This window comes from Amphiprion ocellaris, chromosome 12, assembly GCF_022539595.1.
Source record: "Amphiprion ocellaris isolate individual 3 ecotype Okinawa chromosome 12, ASM2253959v1, whole genome shotgun sequence".
Classification (NCBI taxonomy): domain Eukaryota; kingdom Metazoa; phylum Chordata; class Actinopteri; family Pomacentridae; genus Amphiprion; species Amphiprion ocellaris.
Genome location: NC_072777.1, coordinates 12,948,693 through 12,971,745, shown reverse-complemented (window position 1 = coordinate 12,971,745; position 23,053 = coordinate 12,948,693). Strand labels below are relative to the sequence as shown.

Below are 23,053 nucleotides of genomic sequence, written 5' to 3'. Positions count from 1 at the left end.
GGATTCGTCAGACGTTCTCCGCTTGCTTTCCTCTGATATAGTCCAAGTGTGTGTGCAGTTAATTTGGTTGGCGGCCCGACTCAGCGGCCACCGCATCTCCCTCCAAACAAACCCCAGCCCTCTAAAACTAAGTTAGCGAGGTCAAACACACCATTGACATCAACTCATGTGAAACTTTATTGGCTTGTACACCAGAGATGCCCTTTTCGTATTTACAAATGTGCACATCGAGTATAAATGGTCTGTGCGTACTGAAGAAGAACAGAAAAATCTATACTTGAACAGCCTCGACCTGTTCTGGTAATTAGAGGTGAACCTTCAGCAGTTAGTTTGACAGAAAATAAAATCAATGACACTGTTAAAGGAAGTTTGGTGAACATGTTTATTCTCTTTCTCACTTCATTGTCTGTGCACCAAGTATGATGCCGTTTAGTTTGACTGAGAACAAACACTGTAAAGAGGAGTAAACACTGGCCTGTATGAGGTTTGTATAATCCATACAAAAACTGAAATGGAAAAACAACACAACTATAAGACTGACAGGCAAGAAGTGGAATCTGTTGGAATATAATGCATCCTGTCAACAAATACACTGAGGTCTTTGTATGAACTGAAGAAACAAGCAGTAAATGTGTCAGTAACTGTTACCCTTGGAAAGAAGCAGGTTAACAGTATAACATGAGACACATGAGAATGAAATTAGTTGTATCAGTTGAGTCTTTAAAATCTAGTCCTTTATCATCAGGTTTTATCGTCTTTTCTTCAGCATCTCAGACCTTTTCCCCCCAAGACATGATTTTTTTTTAACCATCAGGTTTTAGTATGTATTTCACCCACACAAGCCTAAAGTAATTACAATGAATTATAACTTTGAACAGATAAAACTTGGTATAACTTGGGTGAAAACTGAGTCTTTCATGACAAAGACAATTTTCACATGATGTACCACTAAAACAAGCTTTTCCTAAGGATTGCCAAATGTAGAGAACCAGTTAATGTCAAATGATATACATGAGACATAGGAAGAACAAGTGAATAAACCAAACATGTCAATTAAATTCACATTATTACAAATTAAACAGATTAAAATAGTGAATGAGGGAATTTTCCTTCATTATGAGACAGAACATGATAATCTCTAACCTCCTTAACACAATTATTATTATTTCAATATAGTAAACAGATTAAAAAGTTTAATTTGCAACCTGTGTGCGTGTGTGTGTGTCTGCCAAATCCCATTTCCATAAATAACAAACTTTCACAGACATTTCTGCAAATGCAAGTTTGACTTTCAAGTGTGAATTTGTCATTCAGAGTAGACAAGCACTTTCTCCCGACCTTTACGTGTGACTCAGTCACAGCTTTACACATTGGAAATACCACAAGACTAAGCAGCCTCAAGTAAGTTAGGTCCATGTCACAAGCACAAACGCTACAAACGAGTGGAAAATCTTCATCATCAGCAACAACAGCACAGGCCGGACCTGTGATCATCCTTCACATCTTATTGGCCTTCCAGGTCAGGTAGGAGTTCCAAGCAACGGCAACGATCTGGACGACGGCCAGCCTGCAAGGAGGAGGAAATGTGACGCGTTTAATTTGGATGCAGCTCACTGGGGCGTCTGAGAGTTTCATCAGCAGGGAGGTTGAAGGCTTTTAAAGACAATAATAAATGCTGCTTCCATGACAAAGACATTTTCACAAATAAAACATGAGTCACAAAAACCGGACAGTGTTGCTGTTGTAGGTATGAACTCATTTCAGACACAGAACAAACTTAAACCAAGGAAACCACTCATTTTACAGATTTTTCTCTATGGTGATTTAGATTCCAAATTTAGAATAATTACACTACCGTTCAAAAGTTTTGGGTCAACCAGACAATTTCATGTTTTTCATGAAAACTCAAACTTTTATTCATGTGCTAACATCATTGCCCAAGGGTTTTCTAATCATCAATTAGCCTTTCAACAACATTAGCTAACACAATGTAGCATTAGAACACAGGAGTGATGGTTGCTGGAAATGTTCCTCTGTACCTCTATGGAGATATTCCATTAAAAATCAGCTGTTTCTAGCTAGAATAGTCATTTACCACATTGCCAATGTCTACACTGTATTTCTGATTAATTTAATGTTATCTTGACTTAAAAAAACCTGCTTTTCTTTCAAAAACAAGGACATTTCTAAGTGACCCAAACTTTTGAACGGTAGTCTACATAAAACACAGAAACCTCACATGTGACTACAGCCCAGTATTATAATAACAAAACCATAAAAGTCTTACCTATGATGCAGTGGAATGAAGTAGAAATTGGCAATCTGGACTGGAGGCCAAAGCTGAAACAAAACAGGCAATACTTAGATGCACTATTCACTCACCGTAAAAGGTCACGTTACAATTAGTTGTAATCAGGAAGCTTGTTTGAACAGAAAAAAACAATATTTACTTATCAATAAGAGTGAAACTTACATAATAATTAGATATCAGTGCATCTGTGTAGTCCTGTGAACGAAGAGAATAATGTTATTCGGCATCCTGATAATTTACTCAGTGTTTTAGCACCAAAACCAGATCCTGACATTTTTTAAAAACACATTTAAATAGAAGGTAATCTGACAAGAATTGAATCAGTTCAGCATCAAAACAATCTAAGCTGACTGTTTACACAGCTCTTCCTGACTATGACTCCGGATACAAATGCAGTTTGAGGCACAGATTACAAGTCGGATTCAATAATTCAGTAATGTTTGTTGTATCTCTCTGTGTTTCTTTGTCCAGCTCCTGTTTATGGATGAATATTTCATTTCACATTCACCGTCACAGACCGTTGCCTGTCACTGAGTAAATTCATTCATGAAACATGAGCTTGGTTCTCTCAGCGCCTCGGCTGCTCACAGCAGCTTCATGAAAAACATCTTAAGAAGAAACATTCAGGAAGAATCTGAGTGGTAAGATAATATACTTACGACAATCAAACTCCGTACTGAATCTAGTTCCTGACTGAAATGGGACTGTGAAGACTAGCAGTTTGTGTTGGTTGTTGCTGATAGTTGAGTTTGTGTTGATTTCAAATATCTGTAGAAAAACTTCAGACCTCCTGCTCAGGTGTGAGGCTCAGCCTTGTTAAAACTGCTGGTGGGGGGTGAAGTGAGTGATGGTAATGTGCCGAAACTCCAGGTAGAGGGGAGTTTTAATCCAAAACAATTGAGGTTGAAGGGACTTTGTAAGCCAAGAATCTCAGTAGCTGGCCAAGTAATCCACAGGTGTCAACATCTTTATTCCTACAGAAGCTTGAAACATAGAGAAAACTTTACTCTTTAAATTTAGAGTCAGCGATACTAACATAATGCAAGAAAACAAACCAAGTAGCTTGGACTGATCCACACAACACTGGGTAAAAGGAGATGAGAGAAAGGGAGCAGTAAATTTGGCACATGACATGCCAACTATGCAGCGATAATACAGAGCAGAATATTAACAAATGGCCCTTCATGTCAAAGAGGGATTAATAAATCCACACTTAAAAAATAACTTAGAAAAGACAAAGCTTCCACAGAGTATATCTTAATCAATGAAAGTTAGCCCTGAACTCATATCATCCTCCAACACAACCAGAAAAAGTAAGTAAAATGAGTTAAATTCTATAAAGAAATAAAACTGAAATCTGAAGCAAGCACTTTGCTGGAGAGTCATTAATTGTACTGGAGATTGTTTGGTGGTTGATGGAGTATTGCTCAGTATGCTGGTGTTGCCAGGGTGTGGGCCTAATGGTTGCTAGGATGGTGTGGTTGTTAGGCTATTTCCAGGTGGTTGCTAGGACGTTCCATGTGGTGGCATTCACTGGTTGCTAGGTCCAGTCACTCACTGTGTCGCTGAGTGTTAAAATAGAAAAACTAAGCTGTTCTCAGTCTCGGTCCACATTTCTCTGCTTGTGTCTGAGACCTTGTTGACACTAATTCAGACATTTTGCAAAATGAATATATGTCTCTATGTTTGGGCCTCTAATACACACGCAAGCTGAGGTTTTTGTGCTTCCTATGGTTAGCTTTTTTAAAAAGTTGGTTTATGTGTATCCATGTGGACATGTGTAGCAGAGATTGAGGAGCAAAAAATAATAAACATGAGCCTGAAACAAAAATGGCAAACATGGTAGATACATACTGGTTTCTTTATGTTTAGCTAACATTAGCAGTTACTAGTTTACATCTTGCACTGCCACATTAAACTTCTGCATGTCCTCTGCCCAATATTACTCAGTATCCACGGTTTCAAGTCCGGCTGAAATGATGATGAAAAAATGTTTGATAACACAGAACAGGTGTATCATTAATGTGGCCCAGGATGTTTGTTACTCCACCAAGGAACGGCAAAGTTATATGACGATCGGCTTACGTTTGTCTATTTGTCTGACCTGTTTGTCTGTCTGTTGGCAACATTACTCAAAAACAGATTCAGATGAAATTTACAGGGAAGGTCAGAAATGACACAAGGACCAAGTGATTAGATTTTGGCAGTGATGCGGCTTACAGTCTGGGTCCACTGATTTGTTAAAAATTTCTGTATCACTGTGAGATAGTGGCATAGTGTCACTGTAACTATGATAACAATTGAACACTACATCAGCTGCCTGCTGACAATCACACGATTACGATCCTACTACAAATCCACCGCTGCGGACTTGTCGACTTATCCATCGGAAATGATACAAGGAACAACTGATTAAATTATGGAGGTGTTTCTGAGTCCCATCAATTCCAGCTTCCCGCTGCATATTTAGGTCACGTGATTTGGTATCCGTATATAATGTACACATGCATAACAACATGCAGCACAAGGTCATTTTGTTTGTGGGTACATCTATATTAAATGTCCACATTCTATGGTGCCGTGATTTCTGCCACAATTTTTTTTTATTTCAGCCGTCGGAAATGATACGACTGAGCAGCCTTGGCGGAGTACTGCACTCTCTGAGTGCTTTTCTTGTTACAGTATTTGTAGTCATTTTTTGCGCTCTTGTGTGTTTGGAGATTTTTGTGTTAAATGATGTTTGTGTGATTTTTTTTTCACCTAGCACTATCTTCAGGTCTAAATTATCATTTGTTTAAACTGTTTGGTTTATGACCAAAGTAAGGACAAGGTTAATGATAATACACAAAACTAATATGGTAAACGTTTAAACATTACACCTGCTAAAAATCAGCATGTTCATGTGAGGATTTAGCTCACTAGACTATTGCGTCTCCAGAAATATAGAAATGAATTGAAATAAGTGATTATGTAGGTTATATAGAGTCATTTTGCTTTAACCTAAATGATGAAACTAAAGGTGGTAAATGCAGACTTTTCAGCTCCACAGTAAATATGAAAGGTGTTGTTCATTCACGAACTCTCTGTCACACACACACATTATTACCACACAAATTCCCTGTCATCTCTTAAAGGTCACCTCAACATGTCTCGGCAAATAAAAACAACAAGCCAATGTTCCAGGTACATTTCTTTTCCGCTTTTTTTCCTAGAGTGAACCCACTTTCTAATTATGGCTAAACAAGCTACTTTGCCACCTGAGGTGAAACTACGTCAAAATCTTTCACCGTCACACAAGATGAGACGTTTCTTACCTTTTCCAGGGGTGTAGAGTTCAGTTAGGGTGCAAAATATTATTAAATTTTAATGCTTTATACTAGCAGGGATTTATGCCAGTTAAAAATAAAGCTACATTTTATTTGGCAGTTTAATACAAACCATTACCATTTTACCTTTCTCGGTCCAAATTAAGTTCCCATTCCTGATGTTTTTACAGCAGAAAAGTAACAGAAATATAATCAAACTTGATTCAGTGTTGTTAATACTGATTATTTTAAAAGAATGGCATGCAGAAAAACAAGAAGCCACCCACAGCTTAAAGTGTGGTATGAGCTTGAGCACATGAAAAATAATAACTAGTATTTGGTTTTAAATAGGCCTTTGCTGTCTCCTCATGGAGTTTGTCATTCTAAAGTCTTTATTTTTTCACTGATGCTAGATAGCATACATACTGTTTTGATTTTTTCCATCCATCCATCCATTATCTATACACCGCTTAATCCTCACTAGGGTCACGGGGGGCTGGAGTCTATCCCAGCTGACTCAGGTGAAGGCAGGGGACACCCTAGACAGGTCGCCAGTCTGTCGCAGGGCCACATACAAAGACAAACAAGCACTCACACATTCACACCTACGGGCAATTTAGAATAATCAATTAACCTCAGCATATTTTTGGACTGTGGGAGGAAGCCGGAGTACCCGGAGAGAACCCACACATGCACAGGGAGAACATGCAAACTCCATGCAGAAAGATCCCGGGAAAGCCGGGACGCGAACCAGGGACCTTCTTGCTGCAAGGCGAAAGTGCTAACCACTACGCCACTGTGCAGCCCTGTTTTGATTGTTTTTCTCATGTAATTGTAAAATAGACTAACTTCCCTTCCAGGCTTGACTATCGCATTCCTTACTATCAGGTTGTCCCAGTAGCTCTCTCAAACACCTACAGCTGATCCAAAACACTGCAGCCAGAGTACTGACGGGAGTTAGTATATTTCTCCTTTGCTGGCTTCTCTTCATTAGCTTCCTGTGAAATCTAGACTAGAATTCAAAATCCTTCTTCTGACATATAAAGCTCTTAACAACCAATCTCCATCATATCTTAAAGACCTGACGCTATATAAATAAAATTGAATTGAATTGAATCTCGGATTTTCTTTAATTTCTTTGGGGTAAAGAAGCAGTACTGAGGAAGCTGAATTTCATGTCTTCTCTGCTCCACAACTTTAACAGCATTTAGTGATAATTTACTGTTTTTCTGTTATGTAACTCTACTGATCCTGCAGTTTATTTTGTTTTGTATTGTTTACATGCTGCCTTTTTCCCCATATCTGTTTATCCTGAGTCAGAAATATCTCCTGTTGTTCCCATGGTTTCCTTCTTTTTTCCCAATTAAAGAGTTCCACCAACACAATGTAGAGTGATTCTAGTATCAGTTCCTCCAACTCTTTGGCACAGAGCTACTGTACTTTGCAAAAAGTTTTGGGCATTTACAGTGTTTAGATTCTTATCGATCAAGTCACATCATTAGGGAGGAGTCTGACTAGTTCCACAGCAGGATAACAAGTCCATAAAGAATAAAGAATCATAAAGAACTATCTTCAGCAACAAGAACAACAAGGACTTCTGCAGCAGATGGTCCGACGCCCACAGAGCTCTGATGTCAACATCGTGGAGTCAGTCAGTGATCACATGAAGAGACAGAAGACACTAAGACAGACTGAAGCCACTGAAAAACAACATGCCTATTCAATTCAATTCAGTTTTATTTATATAGCGTCAATTACAGTCAAATTGTCTCGACGCTTTACAGAACCCATATACCTGACACGTATAGAAAAACAACGTACAGCTGAGTGAAGAATCTGTGAATCTGTGTTAAACACACTGAATGTTTCCTGTTTTCTACACTTTGTATCAGACCTGCAAACTTCAGAGTCGAGAAACGTGACTAAAATTAATATTAGAGAAATAAATATGGGTACAGAAGTCTTTCTAATAGCAAAGTCTGGAGGTACTATCTGGAAGAAAAACAGTAGGTTTAATATACAACTAAAGCCTTTGGGAGCACTTTGAGTTTGAAATACATTGAAAAACACTTTATCTTGATCAATACCATGTTTAACTAACTTTAATAACTGAATTTGTTTATTTATTCTTGTTTCAATGTATTTATTAGTCTTAGACTACCGTTCAAAAGTTTGGGGTCACTTAGAAATGTCCTTATTTTTGAAAAAAAAAAAATTTGTTCTATGAAGATAAATCAATCAGAAATACAGTCTAGATATTGTTAATGTGGTAAATGACTATTCTTGGGGTCTCTTAGACAATTTCATGTTTTCATGAAAACTCGTACTTTTATTCATGTGCTAACATAACTGCACAAGGGTTTTCTAATCATCAGTTAGCCTTTCAACACCATTAGCTAACACAATGTAGCATTAGAACACAGGAGTGATGGTTGCTAGAAATGTTCCTCTGTACCCCTATGGAGATATTCTATTAAAAATCAGCTGTTTCCAGCTGGAATAGTCATTAACCACATTAACAATATCTAGACTGTATTTCTAATTCATTCAATGTTATCATCATTGAAAACAATACTTTTCTTTCAAAAATAATGACATTTCTAAGTGACCCCAAACTTTTGAACGATAGTGTCAGCCCAAAACTGAGAAATTTCTGGTGTTCACAGCTCATTTTATAACCATGTCCATACCATTAGGGTAATTAAAAAATCACAAGTGGGCTCAATTTAGTTTCCATAATCACAGGTTTTCTAACTTGTGCATTAGTGATCACAGGTGTTTCTACTAAGGTGCTTGCAGTATTTGTTATCGGTTGCTCATAAGACAAATTACTCTACTGATCAACTTAAACATGGTGCAGTTATTGAGAGGTGATATTCACTTTTGACTCGTGACATTTAAGTGACATTGCACAGAAGTGTAGCCAAACTTTTGAACGGTAGTGTATATTGCATCAAAACAACATATAGCAAATGTTCTTTTTCTCCCAGTATCATGCAGCCCTAATCAACGCCTCCTTTAAACAAGTAAGTTTTGTGTGCATCCTGGCACTTCTGAATAGAAAGTAAAGCTGTACACGCACTCACACAAACCTTAACTAGATTTATTATGAGCTATAGGACTGGGAGGGCTGGTTTGGTGGCAGGTGAAGAAAAAACAGGTAAAGAAGAAAGTCTCGACTGGAAGTCTGAGCTGATTTAACAATCAGTCGGCTGTCTGGTCGGGTGCTCCATTAATTTTCATCTCACATTTCCTCAGTGCCAGGCCTTGTTGTAATGAGCACATTTGTCATTTATTTTCTGTCCTTTCTGACATTTACCAGGTTGGCCTTTCAGGTCCACGCCTCTCCTTTTGTAAATAATTGATGGTGATCAGCGGAACGTTGGGTAAGCAAGGCGCTGACGGACGTTTGAGCAGCTGGCGCTAGATGACAGTTTGCTCTGACCCGGCATACAAATACACACTCAAACACACACACACACACACACACCCGTATATATGAAGGTATGAGTCACTCCAGCTATTTCCACGGTCCCTCCCTCTCTCTCGTTTCTTCCTCTATCACAGGAAATAGTTTCTATTAATAATGGGAGGTGAGTATTGGAGGTCAGAGACTGTACCTACGACATAAACCAAACTTCCTCTCCATGTTCTGTCATTTACCTGAGCTGTGTGCGTGCGTAAAAAAAATAATGTTCTCCAGCCAATTTGTGTCACATCTTAAATCTTGTTTTAGCACTTGAAGGTCACGTTCTTTTCAAAAATTACTGTTTTTTGAATACTGCAGCTGAAAAACTCCACTAACATGAAGAACAGAGCAAAGAAGTGAATGAAAAAGATAAAATGAAGCCTTTTCCATTTAACTTTTAAATATGCATTTTATGTTTTTATTTTATTGAGTTTTATTTTATTTTGACAGAAAGTGATTTAATGTATCTGTGTCTTACTGTATAAATCCTCACTTTCTCCCGCTACAGACTGGTATACTCTAAGTTGTACCTTTCACGTAACATTTATAAATAAAAAATGAGCTGAGGGCAGATCAGGTCAAACACTGAACTTTTACCTCCAGTAGAGGTAATTTGGACACACAGTCTGACAGGTTTCCAGGTTGAACAGCTTCATCTGTCGTCACTATAGTACTGATGGAGTCCTTGTGAGAACAGAACAACAAAAAGGGAGTTTCCAATGAAAGTTGCTCACTGGCACATACTGAAAAAAGTCCCACCACACTGAGTTTCAGCGCCTTTCTTCAGTTGACTTGGTGGAGAGTTTGCACAGCTGAGACTTTTGTTGTGTGTTTGCTGCACATACAAATGCAATAAAATAATCAATGGTTTGTCAGGGCTTGATGATGAATTAATGGATGGGTGAATATTAATTGTCCTCACGGGGAAATTTCCTTAAGGCTCTGCAAAGCTCAACACATACAGGAAGACAACAATTACAACCTGAAGACATTGCTGAGTGTACTTAATAAAAAAGGTAAGTAAGTAAATGAATGAGGCCTCAGTCAGTTTGTGCGTTTGTGCTGCAGCACAACCTCTGTAACGCCTGCTTATTTTAGGTTTAAAATTCTCAATAGTACAGGTTTAATTGATTACTTCGGTACCGCTGATCTCTGTCTGATGTTAACACTTCATACTGAGTCTACAGAACATGGGATGGATCACAGAGGATACTCTTAATATGTGTAAGCAGTACGCACTGTTTGAAAAGAGACTGAAGATTTTACTGAACATTCCAACCAATGACTTACTAACAAAGTGCAAACCAAATGCATTAACTTTGATTTTGATCAAAGAGCTGTGTTCCCAAACTTTACAGTCATTCTGTACCCGGTTACACAGTGTGTAATAACTCGATAAGACAAGAACATAATCGGTACTGATATCTGTAAAAGGATTTGTTCTCTGGAGGAGTCGAGGTCCAGGTTAGATTGAGGTGAAGAGAAAAGTGTCTGAGTAGTCTCAATGCAGCAGAAACAATGGATAACATCTGGATAAATATACAGCCCCTCACCCCCGACCTTTAAAAAGAGTAAAGAAACCATACCAACTGACCTCCTGAAAGCTGGGACACACAGGGACCTACACTGCCATGATACACTATGATGTGTTACTGGAATAAAGCTCACTCACCCTCTTGAGCTTGGCGATGTTCTCGTCCACCGTCAGTCCATTCAGAGCACCAGAGATACAGAGGAAAGCTCCCAAGAAGCACGGAGCGAAACACAGCTGGAAGGACACAACCAAGAGAGGAAAGGAAGAACTGACTATTGATGACAAAAACATTAATGGAATAAGGACAGAAATAAATTAAATAATGAAAAACAAGTAAAAACAACAAGGTTCGTTAAAGAACTGGAGTGTCACATAACTGTAATGTAAATGATACTGATGCTGTTAATCTGTGAGTTTTCACCACAAGAAGCTTACAGAAATTGAATCCATAAGAAATAGGATAAAGAGGAGGAAACAATATCACTGGTTCCAGTTGTAAAAAAAAAAAAGTCAAAATCACTAAAGTTTCAACTGGTTGAAAGATGTGTGAACTCTCAAGATGATAAACTGAACAAAGGTGTTTATTTATTAACAGCACATGTACAAGAACAATAAGGACACGATAATTAAAAGTGTAAAAATTATTTTAAGTCAATTGCAGTTGAAAATTCACCGCTGTCAGTGTCATAGAATACCTCATATTAAAAATGTACGTGTGCAGCCATTAACCTTCCCAGTTTCCCAGTGAGAGCTGGGAAACTGTGATGGGAAAAATTCTATTCTACTGGAAAAAAAATAAAAAATATGCGTCGTCAATAAAAATTGTTTTAGATGTCATCCTACTTATATTTGGCTTGTTTTGCATTTTTGAAGCCCCTTGTTGTACTGTTTGACTTCTGTTGCTTCTATTGCTGGACTCCAGGGAGATTAGCAGTCACACTGTTAAAGCTAACGAGGATCCTAACAAAAAAAATTGAGAACGAAGAAGAGAGATGTATTTAATGATGCTCAAGTAATTTTGAAATCATTTCTTGACTTTGGTAAACCACTAAAGAACCTCTGATCTCAGTTGTTTCCGTGGGTAAACACGGTGAGGAGAAGCTGCTCCTAACATGAAACTTACATGAACAGTCACTGGACTTCCTTCTGGTATTCAGGTCTGACGCATGAAGACACTGCAGCTGCATCACCTTAAATCTTTCAAGTCGCCAAATGGCACTTTGTCAGTTAGGCACTCTGAGGCAGAGGGAGCAGCGTAGAGTCAGTGTGACCACATAACTATTCAGGCGTAGGAGTGGACCCTTTGCTCCAGTAAATATTTCAGGAGAGGAGAGATTGTAAAAGCACTAAAGTCTTGTTCTGCGGTGGTTTTAGTTTAACCTGCTTTGTCCTCCTGTAGTTACAAGACATCAAACACTAGGGGGCAGAGTGAAGAGAATAAAACTGATTACTCTGATTTTTACATTTTCAACAATTACAAGAAGGCTGCATTTTAGAGTTTACTGTATATGTATTTGATGATAAAGTTGTGTTTGCCTAATAGTGGTCAGCTTTTAAGCTGATGTTAATATTTTTTCATACAGTATGTGTTTTTTTCTTGTCTGTTTTAAGAGCTACAACTAATAATCATTTTCATTGCTGAAAAATCTTTTACTTATTTTCTATAAATCCATCACAGTAAACCAAGGTCTAGTTTTTCTTGACAACAATATTCAGTTTCCAATTATGCAAAACTAAGACAACAGCAAATGAAAATGAGAATTAGAATTTTTTTCTTTAAAAAATACCTAAATAATCCTATTATTTTTCTGTCTGTTGACTAATCACCTAATCTTATATTTGCCCTTTCTCATCACATTTTTATTCCTGGTCTTCTACAATTTTATTCTATTTACTTTTACTCAGAGTTAATTATGTTGCTGTTAAGTCAAGGAAAATATGAAACATTGTCAGATTTCAGTTTCTCAAAAGTGAGTATTTGCTGCCTTTTCTGTCCCTATCACTTTCAACAACACATAACTAAATGCATTTAGAGGAACACTGTTCAGTCTTTCCTCTCACACTCATCTCTGGAATGCAAATGCCATCCTGTTCTAATTCACACTATCAGTCAAAGACAGCATACAGTTCCATGCTAGTCTTGCAACATGCATGTTCAAAGTATTGTATATATTTAGACCTGCAGTATGGTCCAAGATTTGTATGATTTGTGTCTGTGTAACTCTGTTTTCTTATCAACCCTGTTGAATGTGTCCTTGTGTTAATTGCTTTGTGATTAATGTGTAAACTGGATGTTATTATGCTGCAATTTTTAACTGGGATCAATTAAGGAGACTCATGACGGTGTTGGCCAGACATACTAATCACCTGGAAGCCGACACCTCAGGCTCTAAGAAAACTGTGATTGTTACTTTCCAGTATTCTGTAGATAACAATAAAAATCATTACTGTTTGATTTAGAAAAAATTACGGGCAGATCATTATTGATCATCTTTAGTTTATGATATCGAAGTACAAAAGATGTGACGGATTAATTTCACATAAAAGACTCTGGTTGGCAGCTTTCTCTCACAGCTGAGTTTTAAAGGGGGAAAAAAACAATCTTTACAGTCTCTTGACAGACCTTCCTCTTGTCAGCCTGATACAAGAAAATTGCATCTCAGTAGCAAGGATTCATTCATGCAGTTAGCCAAAACTAATGAGCTGAGGCTGAGTGGAAGACAGACTATCACACACAGTAGTTTGATCACATCATTGAGCTTGTCTGTACTTTGTTTCTTAGAAACACTTTAGTTATGTTCTCCTGTCTTTGACAAGCTACACTATAGAAGAAGAGAGGAGGACCAATAAGGATGTGTTTCTCACCTGGTCAACCAGCATTTTCTTCATAGCAGCACTTTTTGTTCCTCCAACCACCAGTCTGTCCAAAACTTTGTACCAGCTGCCGACTACTGGACCCTTTGTCGTAAAAGAAATAATATTAGAGTCGTTACATCAGTCCCGAAACTCATTAAACTCTGTTTCATAAACAGGCAAACATTTCCAGAGCATTCAAGGCAGAACCAGTAGACTGATTGACAGCTTCACAAGATGAAATGCTGAACTGCTGATCCAGACATGCACACACTTCATCACCTTATTCTAATTTTAGGATTTTAAATTTAGTTTCAGTATTTATCATTCCACAAGGTCACTTTAACTGTTGTACACTTCACATCACAGGCTGCTGATACGGACACTTAACAATTCAACTGCAAATTTTGCCAATTTTGTAAAACAACGTCTTAGGGATGTGTGTATGTGTGTGGGTGTTCTTAACTTCACTGCTTTAAATTAGATCCTGGAGAAACGCTCTCTCATCCTGCCTGCACTACTGTTGTATGTATAGTTAAATGACAAAAAAGCTTGATTTGATTTGACACGTTAATTGCATTGTTATTAGAAAAACATTCTTGTTGAGGATACACAAAATGTCAAATGATGGATGTGGGGACATGACCTCATCACTGAGTTACATATTAAGTTTCTTTGTACTGAAATCAGCAGTGAACTTGAACCCCTGGCAGCATATGTTCTGAGACCGAGAAGGTAACCCATGACTTTATATAATTCACTACAGATGACAGATCTTATGTTCTGTGAACATCTACACTCAAATCAGGCAGTGACACACTTCACTCCAGTAAATATTACATGCAGCAATACCAACTAATCGATAGATTAGATTAGTTGCCCACTGTAATCAGCTGTTACAGATAATCTGTTTTTTTACAGGATCATATTTTTCCTCACAAAGAAGACTTGCTAAGTAACACAACCCTTGTTTTCCTAAGTAATCCCCTTGCTTCTTCTCTGACCACTCTTTATATCTCATGTATTTCCTTCCACTTGAGAAGCCTTGAATGAAGAATGCATGCTGTTGGGATCACACACATTGAAAACCTATTGCACAACAGATAACACCTGTAAAACATAGGCATGTGAAAAATAATATGGAATTATAGTTTTATACACTCCTGGCAACTGTCCAGCGTTCTCTTCTACAGGTTAAAAATCATACTTAAGACAACTCAACAGCTTTTTGTCTAATGCTTCACCCCTTAAATTATCTGTCTTGTCACTGAAAAAAAGTTTCACATTCCATGAAAATAATCCCTTCTTGCCCTAAAATTGCTCTGATGTAACTCTGTTGCCTCATGTAGAATGTGCGAATCTACTTAATCCTTTCCCATATCTCACTCTAACCCTCCCCGCTTGCTACAGCTCAAGCACACCAGCTCACCTTCGACTCTGCCCAAACACCACAAAGCTACAACAATGACAAGTTGCAATATTGAAGTAATTCAGCCACACATGTTGGAACCAGGAAACAATTCTGAAGAAGAATAATGATACAAAAAGCCTCACTGTGCAAACTGGCAGGATTTGTTCTTTCGGTTTTGTTACATACAAAACCTCAGAAGTCTAAATCCATGTTTTTGAGACTGTTATCAGTACACTGCGGATTCAATGTGGAATTACTCAGCCATGACACTGACAGTTTATTTTGCTCATGATATGTCCTCCAGCATTTAAAATAGACTATATGGACATTTGATTTTAATGAGAGGTGTCTCTAAACATGCTGGTTGCAGATAAAGTGAATTAAACTAACAAATGGATTTATTATTTATGTGAAGAAGCCTGAAACATGATGTATGACTTATGAAACCGTTGAATGAAGTTAAATATAGCCGCCAGTAAACATGTTGTTTCAGCATAACATTGAAAGCTCACTGTTGGAGCGTAAGACGATTATGGACACATAAATAAACTTTGCTTCCGTCACAGTGATGTAAAGAAATGTGCTACTTGGAAAATGAATTGTGCAGCCGTCACAGGACTTGACTGGTGAAATACATGTATTCACCAGCATACAAAGACATGAATGCACACAATGTCATGTGGAAAAGGGTATATATGCACAGAGGAACATCCATCCACTTCCTATACACCGCTTAATCCTCATTAGAGTCACGGGGGGCTGGTGTTTATCCCAACTGACTTAGGGTGAAGACAGGGGACACCCTGGACAGATCACCAGTCAATCGCAGCGCTACATACAAAGACGGACAAATAAGCACACTCACTTTCACACCTACAGACAATTTAGAATCACCAATTAACCTTGGCATGTTTTTGGATTAGGCTGCACAGTTAGCACTGTTGCCTTACAGCTAGAAGATCCCAGGTTCATGTCCTAGCCTTCCTGGGATCTTTCTGCATGGAGTTTGCATGTTCTCCCTGTGCATGTGTGGGTTTTCTCCGGGTTCTCCTGCTTCCTCCCACAGAAAACAAAAACCCTAACCCAAAAAACATGCTGAGGTTAATTGGTGATTCTACATTGTCCGTAGGTGTGAATGTGAGTGTGATTGTTTGCCTCTATGTGTAGACTCCAGCCTCTGCACGAATCTAATAAGGATTAAGCGGTGTATAGATAATGGATGGATGGATGTTTTTGGGTTGTGAGAGGAAGTCAGAAAACCCGGTGAAAACTGACGCAGGCACAGCAAGAACATGCAAACGCCACACAAAAATATCCCAGGTCGAGATTCAAACCCTGGACCTTCTAGCTGTGAGACAACAGTGCTAAGCACCACACACAGAAGTGTAAATACAACACACGCTAACCCCTTTTTTGTGGATATTAGAAGTGTTACATGTTTGCTGTTTATGGTAGAAGTCAATTTTTTAAATGACTTGCCACACGCCTTCTAAAAACACTTTTTTTTTTTTTTTTTTTTAACATACTTGTCAGGAGACTCACCACAAAAAAGAAACCAATGCTCATCATCTTAGTCGTCCGTTGGACGTTGTGTTGAGCCAATCCCCTCCTCTCAATCAGCTGCTGGGAGATGACATCACCGACACCCACTAAAGACCCTGGAGGACAAATGGAGCCGACACTGTCTCAGTCCACTGAACATGCTGTTACATCGATATGTGTTTGTTGCCGACAATCTGATTCTTCAGTGTTGAGGGAATCACTGTACAAATTTGAAAGAAATGATGTCTCCCACTTGGTAGAGGAGCTACAGACGTGTCAATGAGCTGGTACAACAGTTAGATTTACAGTAAGTAAGTTCCTGATACCATTTATCTGAGTAGTAAAGCAGGACAGTGCAACATTTAGCAACATTTGATGTGACTTAGAGGTGAATATGGTCATCATGAGCAGCAATGTCCCTCTGCTTGAGTCCAGCTTTGAAACTATGCGCTATCCCTCACTATGGTTTGCATTAGTGGCAAAAAATAAATAAAATATAGCCTCAGGGTTGAGGGAGTCATCTTTGTGAGCATCAAACAATGGCTTTTTAAGAAGCCATTTCTTTTATGAATTCTTGTGCCACTTCAGGAGAGGAGCAGAAAGCTCCACAGACAAATAATACTGATAAATTTCCTTTTATTCATTTGTTAAACTTTAGCGTTAAAGCCTAATTTATATTGACAGATGATAATCTTGTGCACAGATGTAAACTAAATGATCTACTAAGATGCTGAGCTGCAGCAAGAATAGTGTAAAAAAACAAATGAAACAGTAGAAACCCTCAGTATGCATAAGGAATGGCTAGGTCATAAGCTAATAGTTACATATCATTACATGATTGTAGAATATGTTTCGCATTTTGTCATTGCATGATCCGAACCTTTTATTAGTTTTTATGTCATAATAAAGTTTAAATGCAAATTATGTGGCTACATAGGCGCAAACAAATGAAATAAAGTCTGACATTCACTAGGCCTGCAACTATTCATTATTTTCATTGTCAGTCTGGCAGTTATTTTTTGGTATGAAACAATTAATTGATTAATCTGTAAAATTTCTGAAAATGCTGAAAAATGTCAACCAGTGTTTCCCAAAGACGTCCTCAAACATCTTGTATTTTCCAAACAAATAATCAGGTTACTGTGAACACATGAGGACAGAAGCAACAAAATGTTAACAAGTGAAACAGTAATTGAGCATTTTAGACTCTTTGGGCTCAGTAATTATGGTTGCAGTGTTGGTGATAATTCTTCGTGAATTTGTCAAACAAGCGATATTTTCCCATTACATTTAGATATTTGATTGACTTCTATGTAAAATTGTTGTTCATTAGAACTTAAACTTTAATTTAACTCCTTTTGGAATGACAGTGCAGCCTTTATGCACTAAAGCTCTCATTCAGTGGGTAAAAAGCTGCAGCCCACCAGCTCTGAAGCTCCACTACAGTAACAATATGTGACCTGGGGCAGCTCAACCTCTTTAACACTGACAGCACAGCGTGATGACACAGAGCCAGCTGAACGACAGGTAAACTTTCCTTAAAATCTCACAGGAGAACCCTTAAATCCAGTGAGTTTGGACAGATGGACACACAAGAGTAAAACAGAAAACCATTCAAAGATATAGTATATAGTATATAGTAATTAAAAAAACTGTCCAAAAGAGCAAATCCAAACCTCAGAATGTGTTGTTGTAGGCACAGAGTAGCACAATCCCAGCCTCAATGCAACTCATTTTTCATTTCAGTTTTGATGCTTGCAATGATGCATTTGTGCAATAATGAATATTTGCCAAGAGTGTTTTTATAATACATTTTGCATGTAACAGCAAAACTGACTTTGGAACTTCTTGATATAAAGTGTCATAACATCATCATTTTATCCTATTGCAGGCCTTCACACTGACCTTTTACAGTGGTGGCATTGGGGCTTCTTACTTTTTTATTTGAGTGCACCCAAGATTTGACCCTACTCTCTTGGGTGCTGAATAACAACATTTAAACAATGGGTATTTCTTGGTATCAAGTCTCTGTCACAACAGATCTCTTGCACAGAATGAGTTTGTTGGAGACAACGTGCATTTTTTTGTGTGTGTAGAGATTTGTGTGGTTTATGGGGGAGTGTAGCTGTTGTTGCTTTATGAAGCGGCTGCGCATAGACAAGCCTCTAGCTCCCACTTAGTGTTAGGCACACACAGACACACCTACTAAATGTCAGGTTTCACCAATGAAAATGTGGAATAACCAAAAATGTGCTTAGTGAGCACATGGTGACCTATGACCACCAAATTGAAAAAATGTGTTAATTGTTAAGCCCAATTAAACATCTGTGCAAAAAAGGTCAATGAAAGTTTCACTAGTTGTCATACATGAATATAGCAGCACAATATTTCCATATGTTTACTGTGTTTATCAAAGTGCTCAAAGGTTTGTCACCAACTTCATGACGATCTTCTGGACAAACAATCCATGTACTACTGCGAGACCTGACGGAGTGCATCTTACAATCACAATCTTAGATCATAAGATGTGCATTTTAATATTCCTGGTTTAATTAAGAGGTACGTTTTGTAAATTCCTTTTGTATGAAGCTTCATACATTGCCACCAGTTCTCAGTATTGCTTAATATGCGAGCCTATCTCAGTGAAGTCTTGCCCAAAATGTGATACTGTCATGCAGGTCTGTCTTTAAAAATAAGCTGCTAAACTCAACAAAACTCACAGGGCTAAATAAAACCAATAAAAAATACATGACATGTTCTGTTATTGGTTGCATTGACTATAGCTATAGATCCAATTCAACAAGTGGAGTGGACAATTTTTCCTCAATAATACCATGGCAATGTTTTAAGAAGTAGCCCAAATTGTCACAAGACACCCTAATCTGTTTTAAGACACTAAACAAATAGCAAATAATTTAAAATAGTGCTTTAAATGTAACCCAATCAGTCATTAAACCAACCAGATGACAGTCTGGAAACAGTCTTTCAAGACTCTGAATGCAAATTGATTGAGGACATAAACTTAAAGAACTGTGTGAATTAGAATTTTTGTTCACTCTTTAATAAAGGTCATTTTAAAGTACACTGGCTGCTCATGTACGTCAGACATCTGCCTCCATCTAGTGGGGAATAAAGTGCACTACAAACTGAAAAACTTCAGTTTTTAAAAACAGCACTGCCACAGTTTCTGCAACATAAAAATACTAATTAGTTCATCAAGTAGCCAGACTCACAGAGAGTCACATGTAGCCAGATTCAACACAAGAGCTGTAGCATGCCTTTGCTAAGGAATCTGAAAATGTTCAACATGTTACATTTATAGACAAAGGTTTTAATTGTTAAAAATGCTCCCAACATTCACACTTTTCTAATCACAGGTTTTATTCCATTTTGGCCTAACAAGCTGTTGCCATTCATGCTTTTTTTTTCTCAATGAGTAAATCAGATGGAATCTGTTCCTCAGTTTATTCCATTCATCCCATGTGCAATCAAGGAAAAAAATATTAGACCACCCTTGTTTTCTTCAATTTTTCATTCATTTCAATGGCTGGTACCACTAAAGGTATATTACCTGAAGAATACAAAGAACATGACAAAAAATGCAGCTGACTACATAATAGTTTATGTCCTATCTGACATGCATAAGCTTCATTGTATTCCCAGGATATATAAGAGGACATTTCATGTCATAAGCAGCACTGCACATGCAAAGGCCTAGAGTGGTTTCCTGCTGACATTCAAGCCGTAGCACAACTTAGAAGTTGTCAGCTCTCACATGTTGCCTAAAACAAAAGAATTAAGTGAAGCCACAAAGGCGGCCTTCTTGACACTGCTGGAAACTGGCATGAGTGAGAGACAGGTAGCAAAAAAACTGAAGATCTCCAAGACAGCTGTTCATTACACCAAAAAAAAAAAAACAAGCTGAACATGGTACTACCAGATTGCTAGCTGGACGCAGCAGGAAACGTCTTTCTACCCACCAGATGACCATGCATTCATCCATTCCTGTGTCAGGAATCATCGTCAGACCTCCATGGACCTTAAAAATGAGTGGCCACAGTGGAGAAATGTGACTTGTTCAGCAAGGACAGTTCGAAACCGACTTGTTGAAGCTGGTCTGAAGTCACACAGGACACAAAAGAAGCCCCTCATCAAGGAAAGGCAGAGGAAAGTCCAGTTACTCTTTGCTGGGGATCACAAGGATTGGACTGTTGATGATTGGGCTAAAGTTATCTTCAGTGATGAATCCAATTTTCAGTTCATGCCCACTCCTGCCAACTTACTGGTTAGGAGGAAGCCTGGAGAAGCCTACAAACCAGACTGTCTGCCCCTACAGTAAAACATGGGGGTAGATCAGTTACGATCTGGGGTTGTTTCAGTCTGGGTGGAAGAGGGCAAATGAACCAGGTCATGTACAGGGCTACGTTTGAAAACAGTCTTCTTCCATCAGCTGGAAAACGCTTTCCTGCCTCCAATGACTGGATTTTCCAACAACACAATGCCACCTGCACACGGCAAGGTCAGTTAAAGCCTGGATGGAGAACCAGAACATTGTAACCATGCCTCAGCCTGCTCAATCACCAGATCTAAATCCAATTGAAAATCTGTGGAAAATCATCAAACGCAAAATGGAGAACCACAGGCCCAAAAAAAGCAAATTTGTTTGAATTTGTGCAACAGGAACGGGCTGCTGTGACAGCAGAACAATGTCAGAAGCTGGTGGAGAGCATCCCAAGACGCATAGTCATCAAAAACAATGGTTATACAATCAAGTACTAACTCCTGTGTGTATCATGAGACTAAAACAGACAAAGAAGAAAACATGGAATGCCTAAAAGCACTGTTTTTGGCAGCACAATGCCATAGCTATTGATGTAAGAACTTAAGTGATTTTGGTTATTATCAAAAAAAACATGGAAAATGGCTAGATATCAGCTCTTAAATTAAACTTTATGAGCTATTTTTGTTGTTATCATTATATTTATCCATACAAATATACCTTTAGTTGTACCAGGCAATAAAATGAACAAGAAACTAAAGAAAACAAGGGTGGTCTAATATTTTTTCCATGACTGCATGATGGTTATAGCCATATATTACAGTTACCTCTGATGGTATGCATTTAGGTTGTAGAAAACACATCCTACACCTAAGGCTGGCATAACAAAGGCTCAGAGCTAAAATAGGAATCTCATAATTCCTTATTCGGACAAACACAAAGATCTAAAAGGTTTTTTATTTACTTTATGAGGAGATGAAAATCTAGGAGGGCTTGAAAGGAGCAACAGCTTCATATCTTCAGAACAGCTTTTTAAAAATAGACACTGTGTTCATACTGATTGTGCTATGTTTACTTGTTGCATCCCTCATGCCTAATCTTGGCCACAGTTCAAAGACCTTCTTCTTTGTTGATTCTAAAACTGAGGTCCAATGTGAACAGTCATGAATGTTGACCAGGAGTTCAACTTTCAGGCCCAATCTTTGTTATTTACTTAGTTCACTTTATTCTACATCAAAAAGGAAATTTTTGTGATGGAAAGAGCTTTTCTTCACCTCCTCTGGAGTTTGGATTATGATATTAGCCTACTGCCTGGTAAAAGGGACATTAGTTTCTTCAGTTTAACAACATGTCAGGTAGTTTGGTCCTACCAGCAGTCACTATCTGCACTGTCCAGGGGTATTTTGTCATCAGGACCTGGTAGGATCTCCACAGGCCTGCCATTCTTCGTCCTAGGAAGGAGTAAAAAGATAATTCACAAGGGTCAATTTTTTTTTTCCCTTTAATACTCTCCCCAGTGTCAGGCAATGTGACTCAACTCAAGCAACCCTGCTAACAAGTCCCGTTACATCGTCCATTATAGCTTGTAGAATAAATTAACTCGTGAGCTTCTTTCAGACCGAGCTGAGGGCAGAACTCAAGAATACCATGTAAGATTTAGAAATGCTCAAACTTGACCCTGACACTGAAAATGGGTTTCCAATCAATTTGGACTGGGAGCTAAAACTCTCCACTGAATTACATTCAACGGTCAACTAAATATGACAAAAAGTTAGCATTTCAGAAAACTGTTTGCTTCTCCGTGAATTCTGTCAAAGCCGAATTAAAGTCGGGCTCAAATATTTTAGCTACAAATGCCAAGTAGGTTTTAACTGATGCGGACTCCTATAAATATCCAAACAAACTCTAAAATGTAAAAAAACTGAACTACATTTAGCGCAACGTTTGGCCTAATGCTGGCTAAGCTAACGTGTGGGTCAGAGTTGTTAAATCACAGCACTAACCAACCAAACCCGACTTAACTAACTAGTAACACGTTTTAACAACTTAAAGATGCAACAACACAAGAGTTACAAAACACCGTGAGCCGGAAGTGTCGGTTTGTATCATGTTTGTGTAAGTTTCTGTTGACGAATGTGACAAACACAACCGAGCTGCATATTAATGAACTTTAACTCACCTTTACCGCTCAACGTGTTGCATTCAAGGTCTGCTAATCCACTGAATACCTCAGTCAATGTAAATGTGCACAATTCCTGTCAATGAGCCCGGCTCTACTGAGAGCAGTTGGAGATGCCTTCACTGCTCCGTGTCGGCTCCGACTTTTGATTTCTCTAATTCTGAAAGTGT

At 38.2% G+C, this 23,053-nt stretch overlaps 1 protein-coding gene across 1 annotated transcript; it reads right to left on the bottom strand.

Annotated features, from left to right (window-relative positions):
- Window positions 1–364: 364 nt before the first annotated feature.
- On the bottom strand, window positions 365–23,020 carry mpv17 (mitochondrial inner membrane protein MPV17). Its single transcript, XM_023279989.3, has 8 exons — window positions 22,884–23,020; window positions 22,075–22,155; window positions 16,426–16,541; window positions 13,485–13,577; window positions 10,758–10,853; window positions 2,474–2,506; window positions 2,288–2,340; window positions 365–1,567 (listed from the first exon to the last, which is right to left on the bottom strand). Exons 2-8 carry the CDS (start codon window positions 22,145–22,147, stop codon window positions 1,498–1,500), a joined length of 534 nt encoding a protein of 177 aa, XP_023135757.1. The 5' UTR covers window positions 22,148–22,155; window positions 22,884–23,020; the 3' UTR covers window positions 365–1,497.
- Window positions 23,021–23,053: the final 33 nt, after the last annotated feature.